Raw genomic sequence first — 16248 nt, forward strand, 5'->3', positions numbered from 1 at the left:
GTCCGGAGCGGGGCGGGCCGAGACCGGGCCGGCCCCGCACGGCACCGGCAGAGCGCGGCGGGCTCGGGGCGGTGCGGAGCTGCTCGGCTGCGTTTCGCCCCCTTCGGCTGGGTTCCGTTCGGTTCGGCGCGGATTGGATCGGATCTAAGCGGATCGGGTCGGACTAGAGCTCGGCACAGCCCGCGGAGCCCGGATCGCGGCGGGGATGGCGGTGCCGGAGCCGGACGCGCGGCTGGCGCAGGAGAAGGAGGAGGAGAGCGAGGAGGAGAGCGAGGTGCTGGAGGAGAGTCCCTGCGGCCGCTGGCAGAAGCGCCGCGAGCAGGTGGGAGCCGTGGAACGCCGGGATGGGGACACCGGGAGAGGGGATGGGGACGGCGCCGCCGGGCCCTGCGGGGCCCCGGGCTGTGGGGGGCACTGCGAGGGCCGCGGCCGGAGGGCGATGCGGGGAGCGGAGCCTGCGGGGAGCGAGTCCCCGGGGGCAATGGAGGCGCGGGGAGCCGGCCTCGGTCATGCCCGGCCCGCCGTGTCCGGGTGCGGGGAGCCGAGCCCGCCGTGTCCGGGTGCGGGGAGCCGAGCCCGCCGTGTCCGGGTGCGGAGAGCCGAGCCCGCCGTGTCCTCGGTGCGGGGAGCCGAGCCCGCCGTGTCCGGGTGCGGGGAGCCGAGCCCGCCGTGTCCGGGTGCGGGGAGCCGAGCCCGCCGTGTCCCGGTGCGGGGAGCCGAGCCCGCCGTGTCTCGGTGCGGGGAGCCGAGCCCGCCGTGTCCGGGTGCGGGGAGCCGAGCCCGCCGTGTCTCGGTGCGGGGAGCCGAGCCCGCCGTGTCTCGGTGCGGGGAGCCGAGCCCGCCGTGTCTCGGTGCGGGGAGCCGAGCCCGCCGTGTCTCGGTGCGGGGAGCCGAGCCCGCCGTGTCCGGGCTGCGGGCTGTGCCGTTGCGGAGAGTGTCACGGTGCCCAGGTGTGCGGGGAGCCGGTGTCGCCGTGCCCAGGTGTGCGGGGAGCCGGTGTCGCCCTGCCCAGGTGTGCGGGGAGCCGATCTCGCCGTGCCCAGGTGCGCGGGGAGCCGGTGTCGCCGTGCCCAGGTGTGCGGGGAGCCGGTGTCGCCGTGCCCAGGTGTGCGGGGAGCCGGTGTCGCCGTGCCCAGGTGTGCGGGGAGCCGGTGTCGCCGTGCCCAGGTGTGCGGGGAGCCGATCTCGCCCTGCCCAGGTGTGCGGGGAGCCGATCTCGCCGTGCCCAGGTGTGCGGGGAGCCGGTGTCGCCGTGCCCAGGTGTGCGGGGAGCCGGTGTCGCCGTGCCCAGGTGTGCCGCTGCTGGTACGGGTGCAGGCTGCAAGAGGTCACCGTGCCCCGCTCCGGGGTGTCTGGGGCAGGAGTCGGGCTCACCGTGTCCCGGTGCCGGGTACCGAGGCCGGGCTCGCTGTGTGAGGCCCCGGGAGCTGGGCTGGCCGTGCCCCGGTGTGGGAAGGAGAGCCGGGCCCGTCCCGCGGCTCCGGTGGGACCGGCCGTGCTGGGCAGCCGGTGACGGCCCCGCGGGGCCGCTGGAGGCTCCCGGAGGGTTCTGCTGGTCGGGTCCCGGAGCTGTGCCCGGTGCCAGCCGCACAGGTGGCAGCAAGGTGACCCCGGAGCTCCCCGGGGACGTGCCGGGTCACGGCTGGGCGGTCGGGGCTGCCCTCAGAGCCCACCCCAGAGCGGGAGAGCGCGGTTCCTCCTCCCCAGAGAAGGGGTCCGCTCCTCTTCCTCCGCCAGGCTGCGGTACCAGGAGCGTCTCCCCAAAAATGGGGCCGGAGCCCCCCTGTCCCTGTCAGGGCCCCCAGGAGCAGGGAGCAGAGCTGGCGGGTGAATCTGGCCCCAGGCCGGGGCTGGGGGACAGACAGACCACAGGCACTGCCGGTGCCCGGAGGGGAAAGGCCCATGGAGGCCAGACACTTTATCTGCTCCTTATCTCCCCTGTCCCCCAGGCCAGACACTTTATCTGCCCCTTATCTCCGCTGTCCCCCAGGCCAGACCCTCTATCTGCCCCTTATCTCCCCTGTCCCCCAGGCCAGACCCTCTATCTGCCCCTTATCTCCCCTGTCCCGGTGAAGGACCCGGCCCAGGGCTGCATCTCCCGGCCTGAATTCCCAGGCTGGGCTTTGCGGAGATCCTGATCTCCTGCTCCCGGCTGAGAACTCCTCCCGGCTGATAAGCTGCTCTGCCCCTCGCCGCTGCCAGGTGCTTCCACAGCCCCACAGCCCCTTCCCCTCGTTCCTGCTCCCTCCTCCTCTCTGGAAAACACCTTCCCCACCGGGGGGGGGACCCTAACCCTGACCCTGAACCTTGAGACATGTGGATATCGAGGAGCTGGAACGTGTTCAGGGACAGGAATGGAGCTGGGCAGGTCTGGGGGAGCTGGGAAGGTCTGGGGGAGCTGGGCAGGGGTTCAGCCGGAGCAGAGGAGGCTCAGGGGGGCCTTGTGGCTCTGCGCAGCTCCTGCCAGGAGGGCACAGCCGGGGGGATTTGGGATCTGATCCCAGGGAACAGGGACAGGAGGAGGGGGAACAGCCCCAGGCTGGGCCAGGGGAGCTCAGGGAAATTGGGGAAATTCCTTCAGTGTGTTCTGGCCAAACAGTGACATTTGATGGTGAGGGTTTCAATGCCAGTGATGTTTCATGGTGAGGGTTTCAGTGCCAGGGATGTTTCATGGTGAGGGTTTCAGTGCCAGGGATGTTTCATGGTGAGGGTTTCAGTGCCCAGGGATGTTTCATGGTGAGGGTTTCAGTGCCCAGGGATGTTTCATGGTGAGGGTTTCAGTGCCAGGGATGTTTCATGGTGAGGGTTTCAGTGCCAGGGATGTTTCATGGCGAGGGTTTCAGTGCCAGGGCTGTTTCATGGCGAGGGTTTCAGTGCCAGGGATGGTTCATGGTGAGGGTTTCAGTGCCAGGGATGTTTCATGGTGAGGGTTTCAGTGCCAGGGATGTTTCATGGTGAGGGTTTCAGTGCCAGGGCTGTTTCATGGTGAGGGTTTCAGTGCCAGGGCTGTTTCATGGTGAGGGTTTCAGTGCCAGGGATGTTTAATGGTGAGGGTTTCAGTGCCAGGGATGTTTCATGGTGAGGGTTTCAGTGCCAGTCATGTTTCATGGTGAGGGTTTCAGTGCCAGTCATGTTTCATGGCGAGGGTTTCAGTGCCAGGGATGGTTCATGGTGAGGGTTTCAGTGCCAGGGATGGTTCATGGTGAGGGTTTTAGTGCCAGGGATGGTTCATGGTGAGGGTTTCAGGGCCACACAAACAGAGAGGTTTAATGAGGATTTCCACGCTGATTTATGCAGGACATTTCTGGAGCGGTGCTGCCATGCCCAGACCTGGCCCAGGGGGGTTCATCCTCCTGAGCAGGTGTGGGACAGGTGGGAACCCCCAGAGCCATCTCCGCACGAGGGCTGTGGGTCCCGGTGCTCTCCATCCCCGGGGGTTCCAGCTGGGGCAGGGAGGGGTGGGCTGTCCTCCCGTGGGCTGGGAAGGGTGGGCTGTCCTTCCCTGGGCAGCACTGCAGCTCCAGGGGAGCCAGAGTGGCAGGAAGGCTCCGTGATTGCCGGCTGGAGTAAGTTTGTGCCGGTCCACAGATGTTTGTGATGTGCAGGTTCACAGGTGTTTGTGCAGGTTCACAGATGTTTGTGCCAATTCACTGATCTTAGTGCAGCTTTACTGATGTGCCGATTCACAGATGTTTGTGATGTGCAGGTTCTCCGATCTTTGTGCAGGTTCACAGATCCTTGTGCCGGTTCTCAGATCCTTGTGCGGGTTCTCAGATCTCTGTGCAGGTTCTCAGATGTTTGAGCGGGTTCACAGATGTTTGTGTGGGTTCTCAGATGTTTCTTTGTGCAGGTTCTCAGATGTTTGTGCCAATTCACAGATCTTTGTGCAGGTTCTCAGATCCTTGTGCCGGTTCTCAGATGTTTGTGCAGGTTCACAGATGTTTGTGTGGGTTCACAGATGTTTGTGCCGGTTCTCAGATCCTTGTGCAGGTTCACAGATGTTTCTTTGTGCAGGTTCTCAGATCCTTGTGCCGGTTCTCAGATCTTTGTGCAGGTTCTCAGATCCTTGTGCAGGTTCACAGATGTTTCTTTGTGCAGGTTCTCAGATCCTTGTGCAGGTTCTCAGATCCTTGTGCAGGTTCTCAGATCCTTGTGCAGGTTCTCAGACGTTTGTGCCGTGCAGGAAGGAGCCGGGCGCTGCCGATCCACTCTGCCCTCCCTGCCCTCGGCTCTGCTGGGCTTTGTCCCCGCGGGAGGTCCTGCTGGAGCCCCCCTGGCTTTATTTATCTCCCCAATCCGAGGGTCCAGCCCCGTGTGGGACCCCCAGAGCTGCGGTTTGGAGGGCAGGGCCAGCGGGGTCCTGCTGGGCAGAGCTGGGCTGGGGGCCTGGGGTGCTGCTGGGGCAGGGTCCTGCCTGGCCCGGGGGGCTCAGCCCGGAGCAAAGGGGGTCGGGGGGCCCTTGTGGCTCTGCACAGCTCCTGACAGGAGGGGACAGCCAGGGGGATCGGGCTGTGCTCCAGGGAACAGGGACAGGAGGAGGGGGAACGGCCCAGGATGGGCCAGGGGAGCTCAGGGTGGGATCTTGGGGAAATTCCTCCTGGAAAGGGCTGCCCAGGGCAGTGGGGACCCCACCGGGGGCAGATGTCACCTCCCTGTGGGTGTGCCTGGCACATGGGATGGTGGTGGGACAGGGTGGGCTCGGGGGGCTCAGAGGCTTTTCCAGCCCCACCATTGACAGGGGGGGCTCGGGGGGCTCAGAGGCTTTTCCAACCCAGACCATTGACAGGGTGGGCTCGGGGGGCTCAGAGGGGGCTCAGGGGGCTCAGAGGCTTTTCCAGCCCCACCATTGACGGGGGGGGCTCGGGGGGCTCAGAGGCTTTTCCAGCCCCACCATTGACAGGGTGGGGCGGGGGGACTCAGAGGCTTTTCCAGCCCAGACCATTGACGGGGGGGCTCCGGGGGGGCTCGGGGGGCTCAGAGGCTTTTCCAGCCCCACCATTGGCAGGGTGGGCTCGGGGGGCTTTTCCAGCCCCACCATTCCGTGGTCCTGCAGACTGGCAGCGATGTTACTGAGTTGCTGTGGGTGAGTGGTGTGGCACAAGGAGTGCCCCTCGTTTCCACACGCAGGGCTGTGCTGGGCCTGCCCTGCCCCGGGGGAACCTCCCTTGGCAGCCTCCCCTGTCCCTCTGTGACCCTCTGCTCCTCGGGGTGGGGAGGCACAGGGTGCCAGGGTGCCAGGGGCAGCTCGGGGGGCAGGACCCTCGGACGGGGTGAGGAGGAGCAGCCCCCTGGCCCCGGCGGGGTCCCAGCCCTGCCCTGCCCCTCTCGGAGCTCTGCTGCCCTTTGGGAGCTGCTGCTGGCACACGATGGATTTCCCACTGGGAGCACCGGGGCTCTGCCAGCCTTGCCTCCGTTGTCGCGTGTCCCGGCTCGATGGTGGCACTGGTGGTTTGTTAAAATTATGGATATTGATTTATTGCCGATATCCAACTGTGAGGGACAAAAACGCTCGGACAGTTTAGAGTTGGAAAGTGTGTGTTTGTTGTGGGATGGCTCCCAAACACACACCCAATTTACAGGTGATCACAGAGCCCTGTTATCCGTACAGGTATTGAATACCCAAATACAAATGCATATTGATAACTCTGGCACATCCATTCCCAATGTGGATATTGATCCAGTACCAATATCCAAAAACTCTCTGACAGTTAAAGTGTGTGTTTGTTGTGGGATAACTCCCAAACACACACCCAATTTACAGGTGATTGCAGAGCCCTTTTATCCGTACAGGTATTGAATACCCAAATACAAATGCACATTGATAACTCTGGCACATCCCATTCCCAATGTGGATATTGATCCAGTACTGATATCCAAATGTGAGGGACAAAAACTCTCTGACAGTTTAGAGTTAAAAGTGTGTGTTTGTTGTGGGATAACTCCCAAACACACACCCAATACAGGTGAGTGCAGAGCCGTGTATCTGTACAGGTATTGAATACCCAAATACAAATGCATATTGATAACTCTGGCACATCCATTCCCAATGTGGATATGGATCCAGTACTGATATCCAAATGTGAGGGACAAAAACTCTCTGACAGTTTAGAGTTAAAAGTGTGTGTTTATTGCAGGATGGCTCCCAAACACACACCCAATTTACAGGTGATTGCAGAGCCCTGTTATCCGTACAGGTATTGAATACCCAAATACAAATCCATATTGATAACTCTGGTACATCCCATTCCCTGCTCTATGGTAATTAGTTCAAAAACTATTAAGGGTGGTAATTAGTTCAAAAGCCATTAAGCGTGGTAATTACTTCAAAAGACATTAAGCATGAGTAACTTGTCCCTGGAAATGGGTCGGTGGTCCCTGTCATGGGGAGGGGTCCCAAAAGGAGGAAGTAAATGAATTCCTCCTCGTTCTGACCTTTCCACCTTTTCAGTGCAAACCTGACAAACGAGCCCTTGGCGGAACTCCCATTCCTGCCCTCAGCTGGGCTCAGAGCAGAGGAGCCCCACAATTGTCTGATGTTCCCAAAATCCATTGATCAGTTTCCATATTGCTCATTACAAACCCAGCTCAGCGAACACTGCACTGACAAGAAATCAATTATCAGTTAACTACTCTGAACTCCAGCAAGGCCGACCCGTTTATTGTAATTAACTCTAATTAAGCTTATCTCCAACTAAAACCTCAGCTCCTCTAAAATCTCTGAATCCCTAAAGTTCGTGTCTCAGTGGGGGGTGACAGTCCCTGGTTTTGGGGCTCCGCTGGATCCCAGCGCCCAGGGGAGGCACAGCACGGGACAAAGGACACAGAGCACGGGCCGGGGGTGGCACTGGGTCACTGTGACACTCCTGGCGTGGCACTGGGTCACTGTGTGACACTCCTGGGGTGGCACAGGGTCACTGTGTGACACTCCTGGGGTGGCACGGGGTCACTGTGTGACACTCCTGGGGTGGCACTGGGTCACTGTGTGACACTCCTGGGGTGGCACTGGGTCACTGTGACACTCCTGGCGTGGCACTGGGTCACTGTGACACTCCTGGGGTGGCACTGGGTCACTGTGTGACACTCCTGGGGTGGCACTGGGTCACTGTGACACTCCGGCGGGCACTGGGTCACTGTGTGCACACTCCTGGGGTGGCATGGGTCACTGTGTGACACTCCTGGGGTGGCACTGGGGTCACTGGTCACACTCCTGGCGTGGCACTGGGTCACTGTGCGACACTCCTGGGGGTGGGCAACTGGGTCACTGTGTGACACTCGGGGTGGCACTGGGTCACGTGTACACTCCTGGGGTGGCACGGGTCAACTGTTGACACTCCTGGCGTGGCACTGGGTCACTGTGTTGACACCCTGGGGTGGCATGGGTCAATGTGACACTCCTGGGGTGGCCCAAAAAACCCCTTTGGGGGGGGTCCCAACTTGGTGTCCCCCCCCACCCCCCCCAAAACACCCTTTTCCTGGGGTGGCACAGGGGGGGTCACTGCGTGTGACACTACTGGGGTGGAACTGGGCACTGTGTGGACACTCCTGGGGTGGCATGGGTCACTGTGTCACACTCCTGGGGGTGGCCACTGGGTCACTGTGACACTCCTGGGGTGGCACTGGGTCACTGTGTGACACTCCTGGGGTGGCACTGGGTCACTGTGTGACACTCCTGGGGTGGCACTGGGTCACTGTGACACTCCTGGCGTGGCACTGGGTCACTGTGTGACACTCCTGGGGTGGCACTGGGTCACTGTGTCACACTCCTGGGGTGGCACTGGGTCACTGTGTGTCACACTCCTGGGGTGGCACAGGGTCACTGTGTGACACTCCTGGGGTGGCACTGGGTCACTGTGTCACACTCCTGGGGTGGCACTGGGTCACTGTGTGACACTCCTGGCGTGGCACAGGGTCACTGTGTGACACTCCTGGCGTGGCACTGGGTCACTGTCACACTCCTGGCGTGGCACTGGGTCACTGTGTCACACTCCTGGGGTGGCACTGGGTCACTGTCACACTCCTGGCGTGGCACTGGGTCACGTGTCACACTCCGGGGTGGCACTGGGTCACTGTGACACTCTGGCGTGGCATGGGTCACTGTGTACACTCCTGGGTGGCATGGGTCATGTGCACTCTGGGTGGCACTGGGTCACGGTGTACACTCCGGGGTGGCACGGGTCCTGGTCACACTCCTGGCTGGCACTGGTCATCTGCTGTGCACCACTCCGGGTGGCACGGTCAATGTGTCACTCCTGGCGTGGCACTGGGTCACTGTGACACTCCTGGGCGTGGCACTGGGTCATGTGTGACAATCCTGGGCGTGGCAGGGTCACTGTGGACACTCCTGGGGTGGCATGGGTCACTGTGTGACACTCCTGGGTGGCACAGGGTCACTGTGTGACACTCCTGGCTGGTGGCCACTGGGTCACTGTGTGACACTCCTGGGGTGGCACTGGGTCACTGTGACACTCCTGGGGTGGCACTGGGTCACTGTGTGACACTCCTGGGGTGGCACTGAGTCACTGTGTCACACTCCTGGGGTGGCACAGGGTCACTGTGTCACACTCTTGGGGTGGCACTGGGTCACTTTGTTTGGGTTATCCCTGGTGCCAGGGCAGTGCCAGGCTGAGCCTGGCTCACCAGCCTGGTTTATCCCTGGTGCCAGGGCAGTGCCAGGCTGAGCCTGGCTCACCAGCCTGGTTTAACCCTGGTGGCCAAGGCAGTGCCAGTCTGAGCCTGGCTCACCAGCCTGGTTTATCCCTGGTGCCAGGGCAGTGCCAGTCTGAGCCTGGCTCACCAGCCTGGTTTATCCCTGGTGCCAGGGCAGTGCCAGGCTGAGCCTGGCTCACCAGCCTGGTTTAACCCTGGTGCCAGGGCAGTGCCAGGCTAAGCCTGGCTCACCAGCCTGGTTAACCCTGGTGCCAGGGCAGGGGCAGTGCTGAGCCTGGCTCACCAGCCTGGTTTAAACCCTGGTTGCCAGGGACAGGGCTGAGCCTGGCTCACCAGCCTGGTTTAACCCTGGTGCCAGCGCAGTGCCAGTCTGAGCCTGGCTCACCAGCCTGGTTTAACCCTGGTGCCAGGGCAGTGCCAGGCTAAGCCTGGCTCACCAGCCTGGTTTATCCCTGGTGCCAGGGCAGTGCCAGGCTGAGCCTGGCTCACCAGCCTGGTTTATCCCTGGTGCCAGGGCAGTGCCAGGCTGAGCCTGGTTCACAGCCTGGTTTATCCCTGGTGCCAGGGCAGTGCCAGGCTGAGCCTGGTTCACAGCCTGGTTTATCCCTGGTGCCAGGGCAGTGCCAGGCTGAGCCTGGCTCACCAGCCTGGTTTAACCCTGGTGCCAGGGCAGTGCCAGGCTGAGCCTGGCTCACCAGCCTGGTTTAACCCTGGTGCCAGGGCAGTGCAGTGCCCAGCAGGAGTTTGCTGCCCGGCTCTGCTGCTCTCACCCTGTCTGTCTGTCCGTCCGTCCGTCCGTCTGTCCCGTTCCCTGTGCCCAGGCTGTGATTTCTGCCCCCTCCCCGTGCCCAGCTGTCGGCTCTGCCCCTCTGGGGGTGCCCTGGGGCAGCTCTGGCTCCTTCCCTTGGCACAGGGAGCTCCCCTGGGGGAACTGGGGGGAACTGGGAGCTGTTCCTGCTCTTTGTCCCCCTGGAGCTGGGCCCTGCTGCTCCTGCTCCTGCTGCTGCCAGGGTGGGATTTCCTTCGGCATTTGGGGTGAATATCCAAGGATTCAGGATGATAGCCAAGAATTTAGGGTGAATGTCCCAGAACTCAGGGTGATATCTAAGAATTTAGGGTTTGTATCTAAGAATTCAGGATGATATCGAAGAATTTGGGGTGAATACCAAGGATTCAGGGTGATATCCAAATATTTGGGGTGAATATCCAAAAATTTAGGGTGAATATCCAAGAATTCAGGTTAATATCCAAAAATTCAGGGTTAATATCCAAGGATTCAGGGTGATATCCAAGAATTTAGGGTTTATATCCAAAAACTTTGGGTTAATATGCAAAAATTTAGGGTGAATATCCAAGGATTCAGGATGATAGCCAAGAATTTAGGGTGAATAGCCAAGGATTCAGGGTGATATCCAAAAATTTGGGGTTAATATCCAAGGATGCAGAGTGGTACCCAAAAATTTAGGGTTTATATCCAAGGATTCAGGATAATATCCATGAATTTAGGGTGAATATCCAAAAACTTAGGGTTAATATCCAAAAATTTAGGGTGAATATCCGAGAACTCAGGATGATATCTAAGAATTTAGGGTTTATATCTAAGAATTCAGGATGATACCCAAAAATTTAGGGTGAATATCCAAGAATTCAGGATGTTATCCAAAAATTTAAGGTTAATATCCAAGGATTCAGGGTGATATCTATGAATTTGGGGTGAATATCCAAGGATTCAGGGTGATATCCAAGAATTTGGGGTGAATATCCAAGAATTTGGGGTGAATACCAAGGATTCAGGGTGATATCCAAGGATTTGGGGTGAATATCCAAGGATTTGGGGTGAATACCAAGGATTCAGGGTGATATCCATGAATACTGAGTTAATATCCCAAAATTTTGGCTGAACTACAGGATTTTGGGGTTAACACCCCCAGCAGGAAAGGGGGGGGGGGGACTCTGCCCTGTGCCCAGGTGAGTGCCCACCTGCAGAGCTGCCCCAGCCCTGGGCACAGCAGCAGCACCTGGGGAGGGCCCAGAGGAGGCACGGGGCTGCTGCAGGGCTGGGGCCGGGCTGGGACACCTGGGGGGGTCACCTGGACAGGAGGGACACCTGGGGGGGTCACCTGGAGGGGAGAGAGAGCCAGGGACACCTGGGGGGGTCACCTGGACAGGAGGGACACCTGGGGGGGTCACCTGGACAGGAGGGACACCTGGGGGGGTCACCTGGACAGGAGGGAGAGCCTGGGACACCTGGGGGGGCTCACCTGGACAGGAGGGACACCTGGGGGGGTCACCTGGACAGGAGGGACACCTGGGGGGGCTCACCTGGACAGGAGAGAGCGCCTGGGACACCTGGGGGGCTCACCTGGAGGGAAGGGACACCTGGGGGGGCTCACCTGGACAGGAGGGACACCTGGGGGGGGCTCACCTGGACAGGAGAGACACCTGGGGGGGCTCACCTGGACAGGAGGGAGAGCCAGGGACACCTGGGGGGGGGCTCACCTGGACAGGAGAGAGAGCCTGGGACACCTGGGGGGGCTCACCTGGAGGGAAGGGACACCTGGGGGGGCTCACCTGGACAGGAGGGACACCTGGGGGGGGCTCACCTGGACAGGAGAGAGAGCCAGGGACACCTGGGGGGGCTCACCTGGACAGGAGAGAGAGCCAGGGACACCTGGGGGGGCTCACCTGGACAGGAGAGAGAGCCTGGGACACCTGGGGGGGCTCACCTGGACAGGAGAGAGAGCCAGGGACACCTGGGATGGAATTCCCGCTGCCCCTGGGTCCCTGCAGGTTCCCCAGGCCGGGCTGGACACTGGGACACGCTGGGACAGTGGGAGGTGTCCCTGCCATGTCACAGGGGGGCTGGGGGCCTTGGAGACCCCTCCCCACCCAGACCCTGCTGGGGCTGTCCCGCTCTGGGCTGTGACTGGAAGGGGGAAGGGGAAACAGCAGCAAAAACCTCAGGGGAGAAAGGCTGAGGCAGCCCCGGAGGGAAATGAAATGGTGACAAAACCCAGCCAGGGTGGGGAAAGGAGCACAGAGCCTGGGAGGGATGGGATGGCAGGGATGGCAGGGATGGGATGGCAGGGATGGGATGGCAGGGATGGGCTGGGATGGGAGGGCAGGGCTGGATGGGAGGGATGGGCTGGGATGGCAGGGCCGGCTGGGATGGGATGGCAGGGTTGGCAGGGAGGGCTGGGATGGCAGGGAGGGCTGGGATGGCAGGGTTGGCAGGGAGGGCTGGGATGGCAGGGCTGGGATGGCAGGGATGGGATGGCAGGGATGGGATGGCAGGGATGGCAGGGAGGGCTGGGATGCCGGAGGTGCAGGCGCTCCCATTTTTAGGCATGGACGAGGTCTGGCTTGGCAGCACTCCCGGCCCTGTGCCAGGCTCTGGGAAGGCTCCAGCCCTGCCCTTTGTGCCACGGGGTTATTTTTAAAGGCTGCTCTGTCACAGCCAGCCCCGGGAGCTGCCAGGAGCCCTTCCAGCGTGGGGATCAGTGTGGGGGATCGGCTCCCAGCTCCCAGATCCCCCTTCCAGTGTGGGGGATCGGCTCCCAGCTTCCAGATCCCCCTTCCAATGCAGGGGATTGGCTTCCAGATCCCCCTTCCAGCACGGGCATCATCTCCCAGCTCCCAGATCCCCCTTCCAGCGCGGGGATCAGTGTGGGGGATCGGCTTCCAGCTTCCAGATCCCCCTTCCAGCACAGGGGATTGGCTTCCAGATCCCCCTTCCAGCTTCCAGATCCCCCTTCCAGCTTCCAGATCCCCCTTCCCGCACAGGGATCAGCGCGGGGGATCGGCTCCCAGCTTCCAGATCGGCTCCCAGCTTCCAGATCCCCCTTCCAGCATGGGGGATCAACTTCCAGATCCCCCTTCCAGCATGGGGGATCAGCTCCCAGCTCCCAGCTCCCCCTTCCAGCTCCCAGACCCCCCTTCCCGCGCGGGGATCGGCTGCAGGGCCTGGCTGCCTCCCCTCCTCCTCCTCCTCCTGCCCCCCTGGCTCCTGTTTGCCCTGGGGGAGTTTGGGGGGACCCTGCCCGGCTCAGCCGATCCCACAGGGCAGCCGGCAAGGATTTGGGGTGAATGGCCAAGAATTCAGGGCCAGATCCATGAATTTAGGGATAATATCCCAAATTTTGGCTAATATACAGGACTTTGGGGTTAACAGCCAAGGATTCAGGATGATGTCCATGAATATTGAGTTAATATCCAAAAATGTAGGGTGATATCCAGAAATTTAGAGTGATATCCAAAAGTTCAGGGTTAATGTCCAGAAATTTAGGGTGATATCCATGAATTAGAGTTAAATCCAAAAGTTCAGGGTTAATGTCCAGAAATTTAGGGTGATATCCATGAATTTAGAGTTAATATCCAAAAGTTCAGGGTTAATATCCAGAAATTTAGGGTGATATCCATGAATTTAGAGTTAATATCCAAAAGTTCAGGGTTAATATCCAGGAATTTAGGGTGAGATCCAAAAATAAAGGGTTAATATCTAGGAATTTAGAGTGATTAGGGTTAATATCCAAGACTTTTGGGTTAATGTCCAAGAATTTAGGGTGAGATCCAAAAATTGAGGGTTAATATCCAAGAATTATGGGTGGTGTCCATGAATTTAGGGTTAATATCCAAGAATTTGGGCTAATATCCAGGACTTTAGGGTTAATATCCAAGAATTTTGGGTTAATATCCAAGAAATCAGGGTGACATCCATGAATTTAGGGTTAATATCCAAGAATTTGGGCTAATACCCAGGACTTTGGGGTTATTATCCAGCACTTGAGGACAGTGGAGGCTTTGCCCTGGCTGTGCTCTGAACGGGGGTTCTGGGGCACCCCAGCCAAGGCTGAGCCAAGAGGAAATGGAATTCCAGAGTTCTGCAGTGGATAAATGCTACTGGAAGCAGAAAGTGCAGCTCTGACCCAGCACGGGTCTGGCACGGACTGAGCCTGGGTTGGGCCGGGTTTGGAGCCTGGATCCAGCCTGGATCCAGCCTGGATCCAGCCTGGGCTGTGCTGGGTTTGGAGCCTGGATCCAGCCTGGGCTGTGCTGGGTTTGGAGCCTGGATCCAGCCTGGATCCAGCCTGGGCTGTGCCGGGTTTGGAGCCTGGATCCAGCCTGGGCTGTGCTGGATTTGGAGCCCTCCCCATCACCCTCTGTGGGTGGAGCGGGGTTTGGATGGACGGACGGACGGTTGGATGGACAGACGGACGGATGGATGGATGGACAGATGGACGGACGGATGGACAGACGGACGGATGGACTGATGGATGAACGGATTGATGGTTGGACGGACGGGTGGATGGACAGACGGACGGACGGATGGACGGACAGACGCATGGATGGATGGACGGACGGATGAATGGACAGACGGACAGACGGACGGATGCAGCCTCGGGGCCGCCCTCGCCGTGCCGCGCTCTGCCTTTCACCGAGCCGTTAATCCTCCTGGAGCCGGCCGGGCCACAACAATCCCCAGCCTTGTTCTGGCTGCTGGGGAGGGGCTGACGTCAGCCTGCCGAGAGGCTGCGGCGCAGCAGCTTCTGGTTTTTCATGCAGGAACACGCTCCTCCGTCCCCGTCCGTGCTCTGAAAGGAATTCCAGGCTGCAGCTCCTCCGTCCCCGTCCGTGCTCTGAAAGGAATTCCAGGCTGCAGCTCCTTTATCCTGTTCCTGTTGTGTGTGGGAATTCCAGGCTGCAGCTCCTTTATCCCATCCCTGCTCAGGAATTCCAGGCTGCAGCTCCTTTATCCCATCCCAGCTCAGGAATTCCAGGCTGCAGCTCCTTTATCCCATCCCTGTCCTGCTCAGGAATTCCAGGCTGCAGCTCCTTTATCCCTGTCCTGCTCAGGAATTCCAGGCTGCAGCTCCTTGATCCCATCCCTGTCCTGCTCAGGAATTCCAGGCTGCAGCTCCTTTATCCCATCCCTGTTCTCCATGGGAATTCCAGGCTGCAGCTCCTTTATCCCAGTCCTGCTCAGGAATTCCAGGCTGCAGCTCCTTTATCCCATCCCTGCTCAGGAATTCCAGGCTGCAGCTCCTTTATCCCATCCCAGCTCAGGAATTCCAGGCTGCAGCTCCTTGATCCCATCCGCTGCTCGGAATTCCAGGCTGCAGCTCCTTGATCCCATCCCTGTTCTCCATGGGAATTCCAGGCTGCAGCTCCTTTATCCCTGTCCTGCTCAGGAATTCCAGGCTGCAGCTCCTTTTTCCTCTATCCTCAGCTCCCAGCCCATTCCCCCTGAGCTCCCCCCTCCCGCAGCGTTACAATTCCAGGCCTTTTCCCTGTTTTCTTCCCTTTCCTGCCTTTATCCGCGCTGGTTTTTGGCCCTTTCCCTCTCTTTCCCAAGGGGAGGTTTTGTTGGAGCTCCAGCCCCCTCCGTGCCCCGCGGCTCCTTCCTGCTTTTCCTGTGCTGTAACCGGAGCCCTCGGCAGTCCCGGGCTTGGGTTTGCGTTCCCTGCCGGGCTGGGGCTCTCCCGGGCCGGGAGAAGCTTCTGGAAGGCTGCGGCTCCGCTCTGAGCTCTGCCCCGAGCTCTGGTGCTGGTTTGAACAGCCCGGTGTCTGCTGAGGAGGGCAGGAGCCTCCCCTGAAATGGAAAATGTAACTAACCCTCCTTCGTCTGAATTGATGTGAATTTTAAATTAAGAGGCTCTCAGGCAAAAAGTATGGGAGCAGGGAATAACAATGAAGTTCTTTATTAGGGAAGAAAATAAAAATATAAACAGTGCAGTAAATCAAAACAACACTGACAGAGTCAGAGCACAGCCTGACACCCTGTGGGTCAGGGTGCTGGCAGCAGTCCCGCTGGAATTGTGGCTGAAACTCTCCTGGATTGGTGTGGTTCTGCTGGAGCAGGGATCCTGGAGAAATCCACTTGGAATTGTGGCTGAAGCTCAGCCCTCCTGGATTGGTGTGGTTCTGTTGGAGCAGGGATCCTGTAGCAGTCCCATTGGAATGGTGCCTCAGCCCTCCTGCAGTGCCAGGGGTGGTTCTGCTGGATCAGGGATCCTGTAGGAAGGTTTCACTCTTCCTCTGAATACCCAGGGGCGGAGGCAGCTGCTGCTCCTCTGGAAATCCCGTGCAGAAGCCGTGCTGGTGTTCCAGATCTCCAGACTCTATCCGGGTAGGAATGCTCGGCTGTCCCTCTGGGCCCAGCTCTCCCAGGGGGATGCTGTGGCTCTCATCGGCCGTGCAGGGACACTGGACAGCCCGTCCCCGTTTCCAGCAGTGTCCCCCGCTGTGGGGGAGATGAGGAATGGTGCCCGCTCAGCAGGAGACACCTGGCACACAGAGGGACAATGGAACACAATTCCCTTGGCAGCCCAGGACAGCCTGCAGGGCAAAGCCGGGGCTGAGCTCCCTGCAGGGCTGGGCTGGGTGCTCTTCCAGCAGGGATCTGTGTCCTGGAGCCTGCTCATGGTGCTCTTCCAGCAGGGATCTGTGTCCTGGAGCTATGCTCTTCCAGCAGGGATCTGTGTCCTGGAGCTCTGCTCTTCCAGCAGGGATCTGTGTCCTGGAGCTCTGCTCTTCCAGCAGGGATCTGTGTGCTGGAGCTCTGCTCATCCCTGGGATGGGCTC

General features: G+C 59.9%; 1 protein-coding gene across 1 annotated transcript in view; it reads left to right on the forward strand.

Annotated features, from left to right (window-relative positions):
• Positions 1–16248, forward strand: part of NRBP2 (nuclear receptor binding protein 2) — a 30898-nt gene continuing 14650 nt past the window's right edge. The window contains exons 1-2 of the mRNA XM_050984872.1: positions 1–1483; positions 15715–15793. Coding sequence (XP_050840829.1) covers positions 206–1483; positions 15715–15793 — 1357 coding nt within the window. The 5' untranslated portion in view covers positions 1–205. The remainder of the gene's footprint in view (positions 1484–15714; positions 15794–16248) is intronic.

The sequence above is a fragment of the Serinus canaria genome, chromosome 25, assembly GCF_022539315.1.
Source record: "Serinus canaria isolate serCan28SL12 chromosome 25, serCan2020, whole genome shotgun sequence".
NCBI lineage: Eukaryota > Metazoa > Chordata > Aves > Passeriformes > Fringillidae > Serinus > Serinus canaria.